The 17,731-nt window shown below is 34.3% G+C and overlaps 1 protein-coding gene and 1 long non-coding RNA gene across 2 annotated transcripts; one reads left to right on the top strand and one right to left on the bottom strand.

Moving 5' to 3' along the window:
- Nucleotides 1–366: 366 nt before the first annotated feature.
- On the top strand, nt 367–1,465 carry LOC111378711. The gene is made up of 5 exons (XM_023001946.1): nt 367–600; nt 700–911; nt 993–1,089; nt 1,164–1,241; nt 1,370–1,465. Exons 1-5 carry the CDS (start codon nt 367–369, stop codon nt 1,463–1,465), a joined length of 717 nt encoding a protein of 238 aa, XP_022857714.1.
- Nucleotides 1,466–2,739: 1,274 nt separating this feature from the next.
- On the bottom strand, nt 2,740–5,115 carry LOC111378722. Its single transcript, XR_002699904.1, has 2 exons — nt 4,839–5,115; nt 2,740–3,285 (listed from the first exon to the last, which is right to left on the bottom strand). It is a non-coding gene; the product is annotated as an uncharacterized LOC111378722 (long non-coding RNA).
- Nucleotides 5,116–17,731: the final 12,616 nt, after the last annotated feature.

Below are 17,731 nucleotides of genomic sequence, written 5' to 3'. Positions count from 1 at the left end.
CGGAGTTTTTCCCGTGTTGGGTTTCTCCGTCAACAATTCTTGTGTTGATTTTGTTTTTACTACTTTCAGTTATTTAGAATAATATGCGGTAATTCAACATAGGATCAAATTGGATTGTATGTCTAATCATCTAGATAACTAACAAAAGTGACTTGTTGCTTTAGTTAGATTAATTCCGCACGTAAGATCGAATTGGTAATTGGAACGTACACTTGGTAAATGCTTAAAATTTGAATTTGACATTGTATAGCGTTCCCGTGAACTTTCTAAGTGTAGTAGCGCATTCCTAGAACTTTCAAGTATGAACACGCACTTCAGAACAAGGTTTAGAAGGAGTTCCAAGTTGATTTCAAGTCATTCGCTCAAATGGTTCTGTGCGCAACATCCTATGAAATTGAGAAGCAATTTCAGGCAGTATACACAATTTCAAAATTCAGGAAAGTGCAAGCTAAGTTCATGGGAAAGGTGTATTGTGACATTATATCTTCTATGAATGGTTGTTCGGAGACGACGTACGAGGTACGCGACGATGTGCTATACGGCGATCGATGGAAGAGAAAAACATTTGTAGTCTTATTTGAGAGAGAGAACCATGAAATTGTATGCAGCTATCACTTGTTTGAGTTTTAGAGAATTATTTGCAAGTATGCGATCGCAACACTCATTCGCAATGACGTTACTGTACTCTTGGATACTTAGATACTACGAAGATGGAGGAAAGATGTTAGTAGAGCACACACCAAAGTCACTGTTAACTACATTGGGCTGGTAAGCACTCCTGGACAGTTGCGGTATGATAGAATATGTCAGGCATACACTACCACAGCTGACCTAGTCGCGAAAGACGAAGCCCGGACCCATACGATAATGGAATGGATTGGAGTTCAACAGAAAGAACTTATGAGTTCAAGGTCGAGCATCAAAAGCAATGTCCAATCGCAACGTACTGTTTAAGTATCCTCGAATTTCACATGTTCACAATAAAATGCAAGTTGTTCCATATTGGACCCTAAAGTAGTGAACAAGAAGGGTACGCCTAAGAAACTTCGCAGAAAGAGTCTGTTGGAGTCGACTTCAAAGAAACCAAAGGTAAGTTGACGTGTTATGTTCCAAATGAAACGGATTCCTAACATTACATCTCATTCATTCGACTGTCAATGCAGGCTCCATTGACATCATCAAAGGGGAAAATACCAACTGCAAGGTGTACTTGTCCACCAGATGGTGCATCGTCCGTTCAGGCACATAAAGAACAACAATCTTCTACGCCCATACCGTTCTCCTATTCGCATATATTGTTGATTAATAATTTTAAATTGTCCTATTCATATGTTTAAAGTTTAATTTATGCTTTCCTATGATGTTGTAGGGTGACCATGAAAACCAAGTATTTGCACAACAATTCCCCGGCTTCTACATCGATGCATCCATCGTCAACCCATCCAATATTCAATTCTCAAGGTAAGATTTTATATTAAATCACATTCATTTTTTTCGTGGGTAATTTGAGTGCACCGTTTGATGTCGTCTTTTACTGTAGATCATGCACATCCGTCCTACTATCCTCATTTATCACGTCACGGTGGCAACGAGTTTTGATCCATAATACATTGACGAAGCGTCTTTTGACAACATTGGTATTGTTATGTATATGTCATACTTTTTACATCGTATCTATTGGTATGCATTGAGGAAGCGTCATGGTGGCAAGTAGTTTGGCAACATTATGTATATGTCATACTCTTGATAAGTTATGCATTGGTATTGTTTTGTATAATGCTATGTGTTGGTGTTCTTTTGTTGTCTTGAGGGTGCAAGGGTTAAATACTATCGTTGGCTTAGTTGCAGCCCTATTCCAAGTAATGCTTCTGGCTTATTTGAATTAACGCAAGCTCAAATGGGGAAATCCTATGTTGATCACGTGATTTCTCAGAGTTGTATTAAATGATTAACAATCGGCCTTATTTCATCCGTTTAAGTTTGAATGGGTTCTTTATTTTTTAATATATTCTTATTCGGGTCTTGATTGGGTTGTTAGATCTTGATGTACCTTTTGGTTTTTATTATGGAAGGATTTGAAATTTTGAATTATGCATTTGAATTTGTGATTTCTTGACTTTATGTTAACTGTGAATTTTTTTTTTTTCAATTTGTTAATTTATTTCTTTGATTCCTTTTGTGATAGTTGTTTCTCGTGAGGAAATGATAGTTTCCTTCTATCTTTAGTTGCCCATGGATGTAATTTGGTTACATTTAATAAGTGATTTTCCATTTCAATGATTGATTTGTTGTGGCCTTTGTTTTCCAATGTTTTCAATTAATATACAAAATTACCTTTTATACTTTGGAATTGTTGATCGTTTTGAGGTTTTTCCATGTTGAGTTGTGTATTGTTGCCGACTTATTTAATTTGATTACATTTATTCAGTGATTGTTTATTTGATGATCAATTCGTTTAGGTTTTCTTTTCTTTTTTTCCATTTTTTTTGGCAATGTTTTTGGCTGGTTTTTGAGATATTTCACATGTTTTTTGTAGATTTAATTTTGTTGCATTTTCTTGGTGATTGTTCATTTTGATTATCAATTCAAATGGGGAAAGTCCTATGTTAATGCAAGCTCAAATCAGTGATATTCTAGGTCGTGTGATTCGGCTGAAGCAATTTTAGACAACTAATTCTCTACGAATATACAAATTAGTCTACTTACCGCCACGTTGCCGGTTATTTCAAGACAATGTCATGATAAATCTACTACATTGATAAGTTGATAAGTTGTACCTTACTGACATAGACGACATATTGTCATGATAAATCTACAACATTGATTTTCCTTACACTTAAACAACAGATTTGAGATAACTAAGCAAAAATCCACCACTAATCAAGCTTGCCCCTTGCCTTTGGTGTTCCATTCGGCGCTTGATTTTCCCGTACGGATTGTCACGTTCACAGAAATGTGGAGTTCATGTTCATTGTTAAGCCGAACTTGAGACTGAAATATGCAGGACATATCGTCAACTGATTTGACCGGATCGGGCTTAGGCAACACACACCAATGTTCTTGGCTTCGTCACTTGATTCCCCTTCTTTGCACCACTCCCAAAAATCACATTTCTGATTGCAACATTTGAAGAATTTACCTTTGTTAGCTGTAGCCCGTTTTACCTCGAAAAACTTTTGAAAACCTTGGTTACATGTTGGGCATCGAACTTTTGTCGAGCATTCGGCAAAGAAGTAGGCCTTACTCTTGCAGCAGTGACATACTCCAAAGTTCTTTCCTGGCATTCTGATATAGGATTCAGACATCAACAACAAAATGTTAAATGACAAATGTGAAGTATGACCACTCAGGGCATATCCAACCATTGCACTATTGCACCAAATTGCACCAAAATTTGGTGCAAACTTCCTCCAACCATTACACCATTGCACCAAATTTTGGTGCAAAAAATGGAGTAATGAATAGTGTTGCACCAAATTCATGTTGCACCATTTTGCACCAAATGGTGCAATGTCTATTTTGCCATTATGTTTCATTTTTCAAAGATAATTGTTAAGGGTATTTGTGTCATTTTCGTTCTATAATAATAATAATAATAATAATAATAATAATAATAATAATAATGATTATGATAATGATAATAATAATAATTACTTAATTAATTACACTATTAATTATATTATTAAAGTTTATTATTTTTAATAATATAATCAATAATAATTAACGTAATTGTTAATTTAACATAAAGTTTACATTTAAAGTTTAATTTAACGTAAAGTTTCTATTATTAAACTTTATTTTTTTTTAATTTAACGTAATTGTTTATCATAAATTAATAATATAATCAAATATTTTTGTGAATTTAACATAATATATAAGACATGTGATAATTTAGTAATCAATATATTTGTTAATTTAATGAAGTTATGATTTAGTAATTTATATAGTTATAAAATAAATAAATAAATAAATAATATTTTAAAATAAATACACCACATACAACCTTAATGCAACTTTTTGACAAGGATATAGAGCAGCACCTGGGGGTGTTTTAGTTTGCTTGATATAAAGCTAATCTTTTACTGAGCTTCTTGTAATTGAGAAGGATATAGAACAGCACCTGGGGTGTTTTAGTTTGCTTAGACTCTATGTTGGATGGACCTTCAATTTAGTTTCAAATTTCACAACTCCATCGTATTATGTAACATGTTATCCCCCCGCCCCCCCAAACTAACGGGTATTGCCTATTTGGAAGCCTAACAGTAATATTATTACGGAATCGAATTAGAGATCCCAGTTAGGAAAATGCTACAATTTATATGTGCAAGTATTATCCTCTACAATGGAACGTGTTTAGGTAAAGTTGATCATCTTGGAATTGTTCCAAAGCACAAAAGTTTATGGTATTAAATTTCTCAATTGGGTCTTTGACTTCAATTTCGTTTAAAAAATCCCAAAAAATCCTAGTAGTTCAAGAAAATTTTGGTTGGGTTTACCAGTCCAATTTTGTGCAAATATACCAAAAAAATCCCAAAAAATCTAGATTAAATTCCTCAATTGGGTCATTGACTTCAATCTAGTTTCAAAAATCTTAAAAAATACCAAAACTTCAAGAAAATTTCGGTTGGGTTCAGCACTCCAGTTTTATGCAAAACTACCAAAAATGTCTAAGCGTTGAAGATTTTTAGGATTATCAACCGACCAGATTTTATTAAAGAAGAACAATATACCCCCAATGCTTGTGTGTAGAGAAAAAAAAAAGCCCTAGGATTCAATACTGCTACTAGATTTTACGTACATCAAATGGCATACACCTTAAAGTTATTTAAACAACGTACCTTACTGTCAAGCCGAATGTGTTGAAATTTGGTGGAATTTATATTGTAGATCTGAGGAAAGTCCCAGTCGACGAGTTCGCGGTGTGGTTGTAGGCAGGAGACGGTGACAAATTTGTCAATCTCCGATAGTGTTTCGAAAATCACGTTTCGAATGGCTTCAACCATCTTCAAATTTGGGGAGAAATTGGAGAGAGTGTTTTCCTTTTCCTTTAACGTTTTGCTTTTGGTAGAAAATTGGAGAGAGGGAGAAATAACATGCTCTCACCGTTTCTCCGTATTTAACTTTTGAATTCTGTCTTTTGTCATTTTTTCCCCTTTTTTGCCCTTGCTACGTCACATTGTAAGCCAACCTTGTAAGCCCATATTGTACAAGTAGTAGCACTGTTTAGCTTTAGAGAGAGTCCAACTTCCAACTTTAAAAATATGTTGGGTGCTATGAAAAAGAGAAAAAAAGAATGAAAGTCAATGTTTTATTAAAAACAAAAGTCCTATATTTATAGATAAGAATTAGGGATACAACGATAATAATTTCAGGACAATAGAGATACAATTGTCATTCACTATTAAACTTACCAATTACAACATTGGGTACATTGTGTTAAAAAAATAAATTTCGTATTAATTAAATATTGAATTATAGATTAATATATAAGAATTTGAACTACTCCTCTTAATAATAAGACTGGCCTTTAAAGATAAACCACAAATTTAAGACATGGGACTTGTGAACATGATTGCAAAATAATAAAAATACGTGAAATTAATGTTAGTATATTTCATTTCATTCTGTCTAATAATAGTCTTGTTTATTGGCTTGAGTGCTTGACTTAATGGAAAGTGGGATAACTGCCTTGTTGCCTTACCATGTGGTTTGTAGATAGGCTAATTTGAAACACGGCTTTTTAAATCTTAACACTTGCACCTAGTAAAAGCCTATCGATTGATATAATTATATTTGACTCCGATGTTTAGTTTGTTCGATTTCTAACCAAAAAATAATAAAGTAACTAGGTTTGATTTACTAAGAAATTTGGGCATAAGATATATCGGCACAAAATAGAATTTTGGTAGGAAGAGGTGATGTTATTTTTAAAGTTTAATATTTAAAAATATTGAACTGTCAAAAATATATATCCCCCGTTTGGTAGCAATTTTTCATTCAAAAAAATTGATTTTATGACGGTTATTTTACAATTTCAGCCTTCATTTTTTACTTCTTTATTTACAGGTGGAACTCACTTTTCTCTCTATTACTAAAAAAAGATCAATTTTCATAATCACTACTGAACATACCCATGATTCCCTCTTAAACCCTTACATTTATACAAAATATAGATTGAAAGCCTAATCTCGTACTACAAAAAATAATAACATGAAATGCAAAATCAGAAGCAAGTAAAAGATACAAAATTTAGATTATTTTAAAATGAGAGCTCTGTACACAAGTAGTTCTACGGTATAATTATAACGAAGAAGGAGATTGTTGTATGTTTTTAACATGAACTCACATCTCTCTGTTTATTTCTATACTGGAAGCGATTTATCTTAATATCCTTAGCATAAAAAGAAAATATTAGGAAGACCTAACTATCCAATTTTGTAACATTAAAATTTCAGAGTCAAATTAAGCTCAATAAATTTTACAATAGATGGATGATATTGACACATATACAGTTGATGAGAGGGCAGAGGAATTCATCAACAAATTCAGAGAAGAAATGAAGCTTCAAAGAGAGCAATATTAATCAATTCTTGAATTCGAGGAGATGCTCGCCCGGAGTGTTAAGAGAAGTACTCTTGATTGCTGAAAAAATTTGAGTTTTGTTCTTTGTTTTCGTTCTTTTCTTTTTTGTTTCCCAAATTTTTGAATGGGAAATTCTTTTATCAATTCTTTCTACATTTTTTGTTCTTAGCATATGTAGCCCCCATTTAGTCATCTAAAAAATCGAATTAAAAGTTAAATCAAAATCAATAATTAATTTTAACCACACTTTCCATCAACTTTTATAGAAATCGCGTACTAAAATTATAATCTCCATCTAAATCAATTTTTGGATAATGTATAGAAAGGAAAAGGGTTTGTGAAGTGAAATTGTTTGCGCAATTTTTAAAGGGAAAATTGCAGCAGAGGCCCCAAAACTTTTTAACATTTGCAACTTTTCCCAAACTTTTAATTTGTTACAATCGTTACTCCTAACCTTTCGAAACGTTGTAGCGGAGGCCCTTTTGGACGGTTTTCATCCAAATGTTTGTTAGTTGACTGAGAAATTTGATTTTGACTATATTTATAATATATAAAGATAAGTTAGAAATTAAATTAGAAATAAATAAGAAAATAAAAAAACCAATCATCTTCTTACTCTCATTCCACCCCCAATCCCACCCCCACCCAAAATCAGTTACCGACCACCGCCACCTCTACCCCGCAAACAGGTAAGACGAAGAAATCAAAATGCAACCCATAGATCTATGGTTCGAATTGAAACAGGTAATCTGTAATTCGATGACCCAGACAGAAGATTATAATTCAAATCAAGTGAATTGAAGCACCACCAACTTGTAAGCACAATTACGTGTACTACCACCACTTGATGTATAAAACACTCGCCAACACACAATTTTTGAAAATTCATAAAAAGAACCCCAAAAAATCTTCCCGTATTTTGCTTCTATCATCTACATATTCCTCCTTATGGGAAAAAAAGGAATTGAAGCAATAATGGGTCCGATTATGTTGACTCAGTTGGCGACAAATTTGAGCGTTTTGGCAGGGGCGGTTCTGGTGAAGTCTGTGATGGAGAATAATCCATTGGGCAGGTCCGGGTCGACTGCCCAGATGTTCCAGTTGTAATTCTATGATGGAGATCTGTGAGTTACATTTTGATTTCTTTGTTTTCATATTTATGTGGATTACACTATGATTTGGGTTTTTATAGTTGGGGATGGAGGTGGAGGTGGAGGTGGAGATAAAGGTGGCCGTGGCTGATTTTGGGTGGGGGTGGGGGTCGAGTGAGAGGAAGAAGATGATTGGTTTTTTAATTTTTTTTATTTCTAATTTAATTTTTAGCTTATTTTAATATATAATAAATGAAAAGTTACTATTTTATTCTTTTAAAAATATTAAAAATATGGTCAACGTCAAATTTCTTAGTTAACTTGTAGACATTTGGATGAAAATCGTCTAAAAGGGCCTCCGCTGCAACGTTTCGAAAGGTTTAGGTGACGGTTGCAATAAATTAAAGATTTGGGGAAAGTTTACAAATATTTAAAAGGTTTGGGGCCTCTGCTACAATTTTCCCATTTTTAAATTGTACTTGTTAATAGGACTCACGTATTTTTAGCTTGTATATCATATGTCATGTATTTGTATTTCGATTTTTTACGTCTCATATTTCTTAATTATGTTGCTATAATATCTTGGATGAACGAATAGATTCTACAGAACACATCAAATTGGAAAAAAATCATGCTTTAAAGTTTTCAGAATAACTTTTTTTTTTTTTTTTCAGAAATCAAATATTTTTATTTTGAATATTTTTAAATATATTTTTAGTATATATTTTTATTCTTTTCCCAAAGCCCGTTAATTGTGCTAGTTATTATTTGATTTTATCTTTTAAAATTAGAATTATAGAAATGTATGGATTCAATTTCCCTTATTTGAGGGTGTTTGGGAGCCATTTTTATGTAAAAATATATTTTGAAATAGTAAATTACTGGAAAATGTGTGGTTGAAAAATAAGGAAATTTTTTTGATTTACGTGTAATATTATTTTAATGAAAAATGTGTGGTTGAAAAAAAGATAAAGAAAAATGTATTTTGAAAAAAATGGGTACCAAAAAAGTTTCGAGACCTAACACAATTTCCCAACATCTACCCTAACACTATACCATCATTGCCATATGCCGATGCCGCAACCTACTCAGTTTTAATTAAATTAACAAAAATTCGTTACATGTAAAACAATCATGTGTTATTCTTAAGATAAAAAAAAGGTTAAACCCTAACCTTAAGGGTCCCCCACCACCCCTGTCCTGGAGTATCGTGAGGGAGGTAAATCGCAGGTTATGCCTCCAAGGGTACAGGGTGAAAGGCTGCTTGTACACTTGCACTTACCCAAGAGTCAAATCCATATTTCAGGATTCGAACTCTTGACGCAGCAGCCTCAAGTAAAGCTGAATTTCTCCACCCTCCCTTTTTACCACTTGGAGATGTACCCTGGGGGCATGTGTTATTCTTAAGATAGCACACATGTTACTTTGTTACTCTAGTTTCAAACCAAACACTATCTTCCATTATCAACCGTAACACCATCTCGGCATCTCCCGTATAACAATTAAATTGCACCATCATGACAACCTTAAAATATGCAATCCCTATGGTTGTCGTGGTCCTTGCAATGCAAATGTAAGGAGAAACTGAGAATCGAGAGCAGTCAATCTAGCATTTAGAAATAATGTTTCAAAAGCTAACACTATTTTTGAGCTAATATCAGACATAAAATTACTTGATTCATTGCAAAATTTAAATAATATTTTATAAAATTCCGTAAGTGAAATTTTTCGATATAGTTATGAAAATTTAGATCTAGATCGTGAGAGCGACAATGAATTGGAAAGGAGGAGCCGCTCCATAAGAAGAAGAAGATACGACAACAACTTCTTTGTTATAAATTGTCACCAAGGGCGGACCAAGGGGCGACCCCTAGGGTCACTTGACCCTATATATATATATATAATTTTTTTTTTGTCTTAGTTTTCGGGTTCACTATGAAAATATCAAACAAAATTGAAATATTACATTCTTAATATTATTTTAAAGTGTTCATGACCTAGTATTTTACGTCGTTAATGTTGTGCGAAATGACTAATTGTAGCAAATGTTACGAAGCATCAAAATAGGGCATTCTAAACTAATATTTCGAGAATTTTGATAACAAGCTAACTTTAAATTTTTTTCGACGATTATACGCTGGTCATATCCATAAATCTTCTACATCCTCTCGAAGCTCATTCCGAGAACTATATTATAAACATATCGAATGATCTAAATGAATATCGAAAATAGTTAAACGTACGTCAAACGTGTATGCTAAAAATAGACGTATAACTCATCTTTTTTGAAAAAAAAAAATCAATTGTTTTATTAATGTTTATTATTTTTGCACGACAGATTTTTCAATATAATTTACATCATTTTATTAGGAAGTTTTATATGTGGTATGACGTCAAATTTTTTTTTTTTTTTTGGATGTAAAAATTCTTAATAAAATTTTTATTACTTATAGGGGTTATAAATTGTTATACTACTCTTTCATTTTGATTATTTTTATATCTTTCCTTTCGATCAATTAATTTTTTTTTTCAAATGACGTCAAAAATTTTATTAGAAAATTTATTAGATTATTTTTAAAAAAAAATTAATTGATTAAGAGGAAAAATTATTAATAATAATAAAAAACTTAAAATGATTGATTTTTTTAATATATATATATAAAGAATTTTTAGATGTAAAAATAATCAAGATAAAAAAGTAGTACAATAGTTTATAACCATATAAAGTAATAAAAAAATTTCATTTTTTTTTTGAAAAATTTAATTGTGACCCTCTAATGTAAAATATCTGCACACGCCACTACCAGTGGCAATAGCAATTTGAAAGGGTAATTGGCACAAAACGTCCTTACCTTTCAAGTTTATTGTCGAAAACATCCTTGCCTTTCATTTTTTGACATTTTTACCCTTACCTTCCACATTTTTTTGCACAGAAGGTCCTTTTGATGATTTTACCCTCCATTGAAATGAAACAAAAAGAAAAGAAAAGAAAAAAAAATAACGAATTAATTGCAATCATGGTCCCAAAATTTTAAAAAAATTATAAACCAGTCATGAGGAAACTTGAATGTACAGTAAAATAATCAAGAAATGGAGAAATTTTTTAATCATAACCAATGGAAATGAAAAAATTTGAAGATTACGTGATTTTTGTCTCAAGCCTTCCATCTACTCTTCACAAAATAAAAATTGAGATTTATGCTTACTCATTTTTGAAGATTTTCAGTTTCATTGGCTATGGTTCAAAAATTTCTCTATTTCTTAATTATTTCTCTGTACATTCAAGTTTCCTTTTTATTTTTTTGGGTAATTTTAAAATTTTTCAGTTCATAATGAATTGTGACCTATTTGTAATTTTTTTGAAAATTTGGAACTATTATTGCAATTAGTTCTTTTTTTTCTTTTCTTTTTGTTTTATTTGAATGGAAGGTAAAATCGTCAAAAACAAATTAAAAGGACCTTCTGCGCAAAGAAATGTAAAGGGTAGGGGCGAAAATGCCAAAAAATGAAAGGTTGGAACTTTTTTCACAATAAACTTGAAAGGTATGAAAGTTTTGTGTCAATTACCCCAATTTGAAATGAATAAGTAGAAAAAGAAGGCGTGGTAGCCTCTTTATTCCAAATAATCATCATCAGTGATAGCTTAAGACAATGACAGCTGTAGTTACAGCTGCAACATCTAGGTTAGGATTTGTGGTGATGGTGGTGATTTTCGTGGTAGGTTTTGAAAGAGAAATGATAAAGACAATAGGAATAAAATGAAATAAGGATATGAATCTTGATGTTAAATTAAATTATCTATAATATATTAAAATATCATATCAAGGGAGAATCATTTTTTGAATGATTTTAACCCCTTTACATTTCAATTATTTCAATAATACTTTACTTTTCGTTTTTCGATAGCTAATAAATATTATATAATTATTGTAATTTATGAAATTTGTGTTATTAATTCTCAATTAATTAACATTTGCGTTAACTTAGATTTAATGAATTTTCATTTGATGAATCTTGAATTACATGAATCTAAAATTATTATAAATGAATTTATTCATATTCATGTATCTAGAAATTTTAATAGGTGTTAAATTTATGTATTAACAATTAATTTTTATGCATTAAATGTAATATAAAAAGATTAATTATTTATAGTATTTCATCATTACAAAAAATTTGAATAATAGAAATTGAATTTTAAAAGTACAATTTGTGTACAATTTTCTTCTCTTAAATTTCTATGTTAAATTTTATTTTCTTTAATACGCCCGAGACTCATCAAATTCTCCAACAAATTAGTACGAAATATTACTTTTACATCACTTATAAAGTATTTTAGAATAAGTTTAACTTTAACTAGTTCTGTTGACACACAAAAAGTTCAGCCCAAGTCGAATAGCCCAAGGAATGAAGCCCAATTAGAAGATCCCCAAAATCAAATGGCCCAAAGAACGACCCCATCAGGCAATGCAGGATAAAGGCCCAAATAGGAGAGCCCATGAACGCGGTGATACCATCGCCCAAGGTTACAAATCGCCCAAGATTTGAGCGAATGGATTGTCATGCAGTCGCCCAGAACTGAGCCCCTGTTCTCGCTCAAACCTTCGAGTCGCCCAGAATTTTAGCAAACGTAAAATGTTATGGTTACCCAAAAGTGCGGTTAATGAAGCAGTTATTGAGTAACCCTATCACGTTCCACGATTCAAGGAATTCAATTGAAGACGATTGAACGACAAAAGTAATGGTAGCAGTTAAAGGAGCAGTTCCATGACAAGTTGGCCACTACGAGAAAATTGGGCAGTTATAGAGCGATCAAGCAGTTTTTAAGCAGTTGATTACGAAGAGATCATCCAGGGAATATAAAAGGAAGGAAAGATATAGAGCAAAGCACCCCGAATCAAACACTCTCAAACAGAGAATATGTAACTTTAAATTTCTTAGTTTAGATTTAAACACTTCTTTTCAGTAACTCGTGTGCTTGTGCCCCTTGGAGGCATTCTGTCTTTATTTTCCAATTGTAAAGTCATCGCCCATAAAAACTCCCCTTTTTGGGACTTTCTCTCAAGAGGTTTGTTCCTTACACAATCGTCTGATCCCTTTTTAATTGTTAGCATCTAACCCGCACGAAACAATTTGGCACGCCCAGTGGGACAATGGTGTTTGGTATTGAAGATACAAAAAGTGAAACAATATGCCTCAGAGATCCGATAAGGAAGCAACAACTCAGGGAGGAGTCCAGTCTGTGATCGAGTAATATGAGGAGCAGCATAGCTTTCCACGAACAGATGGACAGAATCAGAGCAGTAACAGTCGTTACGAATCAATGGCAGAGTTGAGTCCTCGAACTATGTGTGCACTACTTGGAGAACTCACACAAGATGTCGTTGAATAGGTAAATTTTCGAAATATTCATAATATGGAAAGGTTTACCCAGACTGGGAATGCACATTATGACAACATCGCCAAACAACTGAGTACTTTGAACGAAATAATGAATAAGTTAGTAGGCCAAATTTGTCAACCAGTTATGCCTCTTGCAAATCACTTTCAAACTAGGACAATTGTGGGACATAATCTCCCAGTCCTAAATCCAAGTCAAGGGGTAGAACCACATTTCGGTCCCTCTACTTCAAACCAAGGGGATGGTGTAACGCCAAATCAGAATAATGGTAGTTGTACGCCTAACTTGGGGGGTAATCCAAATGTAAGAGCTAATGTCCTAAATAATGGGCAGAATACCCCACGTGTTAATGAGGAAATAAATGTTCAGGCTAATGGTAACAATGACCCAAATCATGGTAACGTTATTCCTAATCAAGGACCAAATATCAGGCCTCAAGCAAATCAACCGGTCAACCAACCTGTAGGGATTCCATATGACCCCAACGTCATATTGAGGAATCAGATTATGGAAATCGTACAGGACCAGATGGCTTTTGGAGTACGTCTTGTCATTAGGCCGACTTACACAAATCCATATCATGATTGGATAGACCAAGCATATCCATGACCTAGAGGGTATAAAGTGCCAGAATTCTCACTGTTTACCGGTTTAGGGGAAGTGTCTACTCTAGAACACATAGGACGATTCACACTGCAAAGTGGTGACGTAACTGATTATCATAAAATGAGGTTTTTCCCTAGTTCATTAACATGATTAGCTTTCTCCTGATTCCTCAATTTGCCAGCGAACTCTGTTCAAATATGACAACAATTGGAACAATTATTCCACGCTCAGTTTTATAAGACTGAGTCTGAAGTTACTTTGGCCGATTTGGCGAACCTACGTCAAATGCCAAACGAATGGGCAGAAAGTTTTCTCCAAAGGTTCAAGACAGCAAGAAGTAAATATTTTGTACCTCTGCCCGAAAAAGAGTTTGCCAAAATCGCTCAAGGTTGTTTGAGCTTTGATTTGAAAAAGAAATTCCAAGACAAAAAATTTTCTGACCTTTTCCAATTGAGTTCGAACGTGATTAGGTATGAACGATTGATAAGAAAAGAAGAGCAGATGAAAAATTCTAGTAAGGGGACTTATTATAGAGACCCAAATTTTGATGTTCATACCATCAATAACGAGTCATATGATCAGACCGAAATGTGTTTGGCCGAATTAGTCAAAGGAGACAAGTATACTTGTCCTATAATGACAAGCCTAGACCATCGGGCAAGGATGAGCCTGTGAAAGATGAAAACGTAAAAGCTAGAACGTTCTCGTTCGATGTAACCAAAACTGACCTTATATTTGATAAATTATATAAGGATAAGCAGATAAAGTTGAGCGATAAGCATAAATTGCCAAACCCTGAACAAATTAAGGGTAAAAAATATTGTAAGTGGCACAATGCATGGTCACATTTGACTAACAATTTCTTGATTTTTTGCCATGTGTTACAGGATGCCATTGAATCAGGACGAATTACATTCGATGATAAGAAGAAGATGGAAGTGGATGAAAATCCTTTTCCACAGCCACTTGGAGTGAATATGGTGACGTCTGGTTTCAAAAATAAGTTGCCAAAATTCAAATTGGTCATAGATGATGGAGAAGAAGACCCTGGACCACATCTCAGTGTCTTTGAGCGTATTAAAGGGAAGGAGCCAAAAAAGGATGAAGACGTATTATGTGTAAGATGTAAAAGAGAAGTGAGTGGGAATACGGAGAAAACAGGGATATGGCAGCATCCCCATCGCCCTACTTTCTTCCCAAACGCTCAGCCTGGTAGAGGGCGAGGTACATCGTTCTATAAGGGACTGCCTTTTGAGAGGCAGTTCAGGCCAGTAAATAACGGGAGAACATTCAGGCCGCAACCTCGCCGACCAAATGTATGGCATTCGTTCCAGTATAATGCAGGAAAGGCAATACCCTTCGACGAGATGACTAGAACCCAACAAGGCGTTTCCAACGAAATTATGGACGAATGATGAGGCAACAACAGGGAGTGCCATGTCCTAAGGCGCCTAAACAGATCGAGGTAGCCAATCAAAATGTTCTCAAAGATAGTGAAGAGACTGATACAGATGAATCAACGAAAGAGTTGCTAGAAATTTTTTCTGGGAGATCGAAGTTTGAGCGAGACAGAAGGGATGGAGAAGATCCAGATCAGCCCCTTACTATTCAGTTCAGTACGTTACCTCCTGTTGTGGCTAATAACTATTTACTAGCCAATGAGTTCAAAAATAAAGAGAAAGAAGAAGAAGAAAGAGAGGATAACGAAGGAGAAGCATGCGTGCTGGAATATGAAGAAGGCTAGACTTCTAGAAAGGCCTACAATGGTGAGGAAGATGATGGTATGACAAACATTGAAGAGGAAATCGACTTAGAAGCAGAAAGAAGAAGGAGAGGAGTATCGTACAATACTCTGTTAAAGCAACTACATCAAGAGAGAGTTCGTGAAGTAGATTTATTGGGAGAACCATCCGGGCGTTCTTTCGATTTTTACGTGCTGTGCGGGACGCCCAAAAGGAAGAAGGGAGTGCCTCCCTCCGAAAAGTATGGATCACCTCCAAGAATAATGCCTCTTCCCACAGGTTGGGTAACGGATGAGGAAGTATCAGAAAACAGTAAGAAGGAAATTCAGGAGACAGAGGCTCAGTGCGATATGCTACACGTTGACCTATCACAAAAGGATAACTTGACAGAGAATAAGCAGGAAGTAGAAATAGAGGCTGTCGAAAAGGTTATTTTTAAACGGCCAGCCATGAAATTGACTAAACACTTGAGGCCGTTGTACGTTAAAACTGTAGTTAACGGCATACCTATGGCAAAAGTACTTGTCGATAATGGAGCAGTTATAAACACCATTCCATCTAGGATGATGAGGAAATTTGCAAAGACAGAAGGGGATATGATTCCAACAGAAGTCATCCTTACAAGTTTCAATGGAGGAGCAACTGCAGCTAAAGGAGTTATGCCATTGGACATAACTATAGGTACAACTACTAGGACCACAGTTTTCTTTGTAATAGATGGTCCTACTAGCTACAACGTGTTACTAGGAAGAGATTGGATACACGAAAACCGTTGTATACCCTCATCGCTCCATCAATGCCTGGGTTTTTGAAATAACAAGGGTGAAGTAGAGGTGGTGCAGGCCGATCATAGGCCTTTTGTCACAGAAGCAAACTCAGTGGAAAGGTTCATGTACGAAGGAAACTATGGACCTGTCAGGGTATCTCAAGATGGGGAAGAAACTCAGATTGTCGCGCAGAGTGAAGAGCCATTTTCAGTGGACGCACTCACTGAAATGTTCAGTTAAATGAGGCCAAATATAGTGGCCCTAGAAGAGCCAGTAATTGGCAAAAGAATAATCAAGGAGTCCTGAATGAGTTCGAAGCAACAAGAGCAAATGGCCGATATTCAGGCCTTCAAAGCCAAATTGATGGCTTTCAATAAAGAATGCAAGGACAAGATGAAAGAAGAGGCAGCCCTGAAAGTGTTGAAAGACAAATTAGCATTATTAGAAATGGAACAAAGTATTGACCGAGAAGTCAACAAGGTGAATTGTTTAGAAGAAAAAGTGCTTACAAAGGAGCTGGACGATGAAATAATGCGGATCATCAAGCCTGGATACGCCCAAGCACAAGACCCTTTGATTAAAATAAATATCGACAATGAAGAAGAAGATCGTCCAACATTCATCAGCCAGATGCTAGATCAAGAGGTTAGTGATAAATTAATCGTTTTGTTAAAGGAGTATAAAGATTGTTTAGCTTGGAAATATGAACAAATGCCTGGTTTAGATAGAGACTTGGTGGAACATATATTATCAACTAAGTCTAATTTTAAACCTCATAGGCAACCTCCCAGACGTTTTGCTCCTAATGTACTCCCTGAGATTAAGAAAGAGATAGAGCGATTATTAAAAGCAGATTTTATTAGAACAGCCAGGTATGTCGAATGGTTGTCCAATATCGTGCCAGTACTAAAAAAGAATGGTAAACTAAGGGTGTGCATAGACTTTAGGAATTTAAACATAGCCACACCCAAAGATGAGTATCCAATGCCCACGGTAGATTCTTTAGTAGACTCAACTGCCGGACACGTCATATATTCTTTCATGGATGGGTATTTAGGATACAATCAAATTTATATAGCTGAGGAAGACATACACAAAACTGCCTTTAGATGCCCTGAGTCTCTAGAATGTTTTGAATGGGTAGTCATGTCTTTTGACCTGAAAAATGCAGGAGCAACTTATCAAAGGGCAATGAATTTAATTTTTCATGATATGATAGGCAAGTTTGTTGAAGTGTATGTAGATGATATAGTGGTCAAATCCATTAAAGAAGAGGACCATTCCGAACAGTTAAGATGTTCATTTGAGCGAATGAAGCAATATAAGCTAAAGTTGAATCCTTTGAAATGTGCATTTGGTGTTAATGCAGGGAATTTTCTTGGTTTCTTGGTACACAAAAGAGGGATTGAACTTGATAAAAATAAAGCGAAGGCCATTTTAGAGGCCAAACCACCTAACCACAAAAAAGAATTGCAAAGGTTTTCAGGCCAAGTAAACTTTTTAAGACGCTTTATTTCTAACTGTGTAGGGCGAACTAAAATC

Source organism: Olea europaea, unplaced genomic scaffold (assembly GCF_002742605.1).
Source record: "Olea europaea var. sylvestris unplaced genomic scaffold, O_europaea_v1 scaffold1858, whole genome shotgun sequence".
NCBI classification, from domain to species: Eukaryota; Viridiplantae; Streptophyta; class Magnoliopsida; order Lamiales; family Oleaceae; genus Olea; species Olea europaea.
The sequence above is the reverse complement of the archived record's forward strand: the minus strand, read 5'-3'. Positions and strand labels throughout refer to the sequence as shown.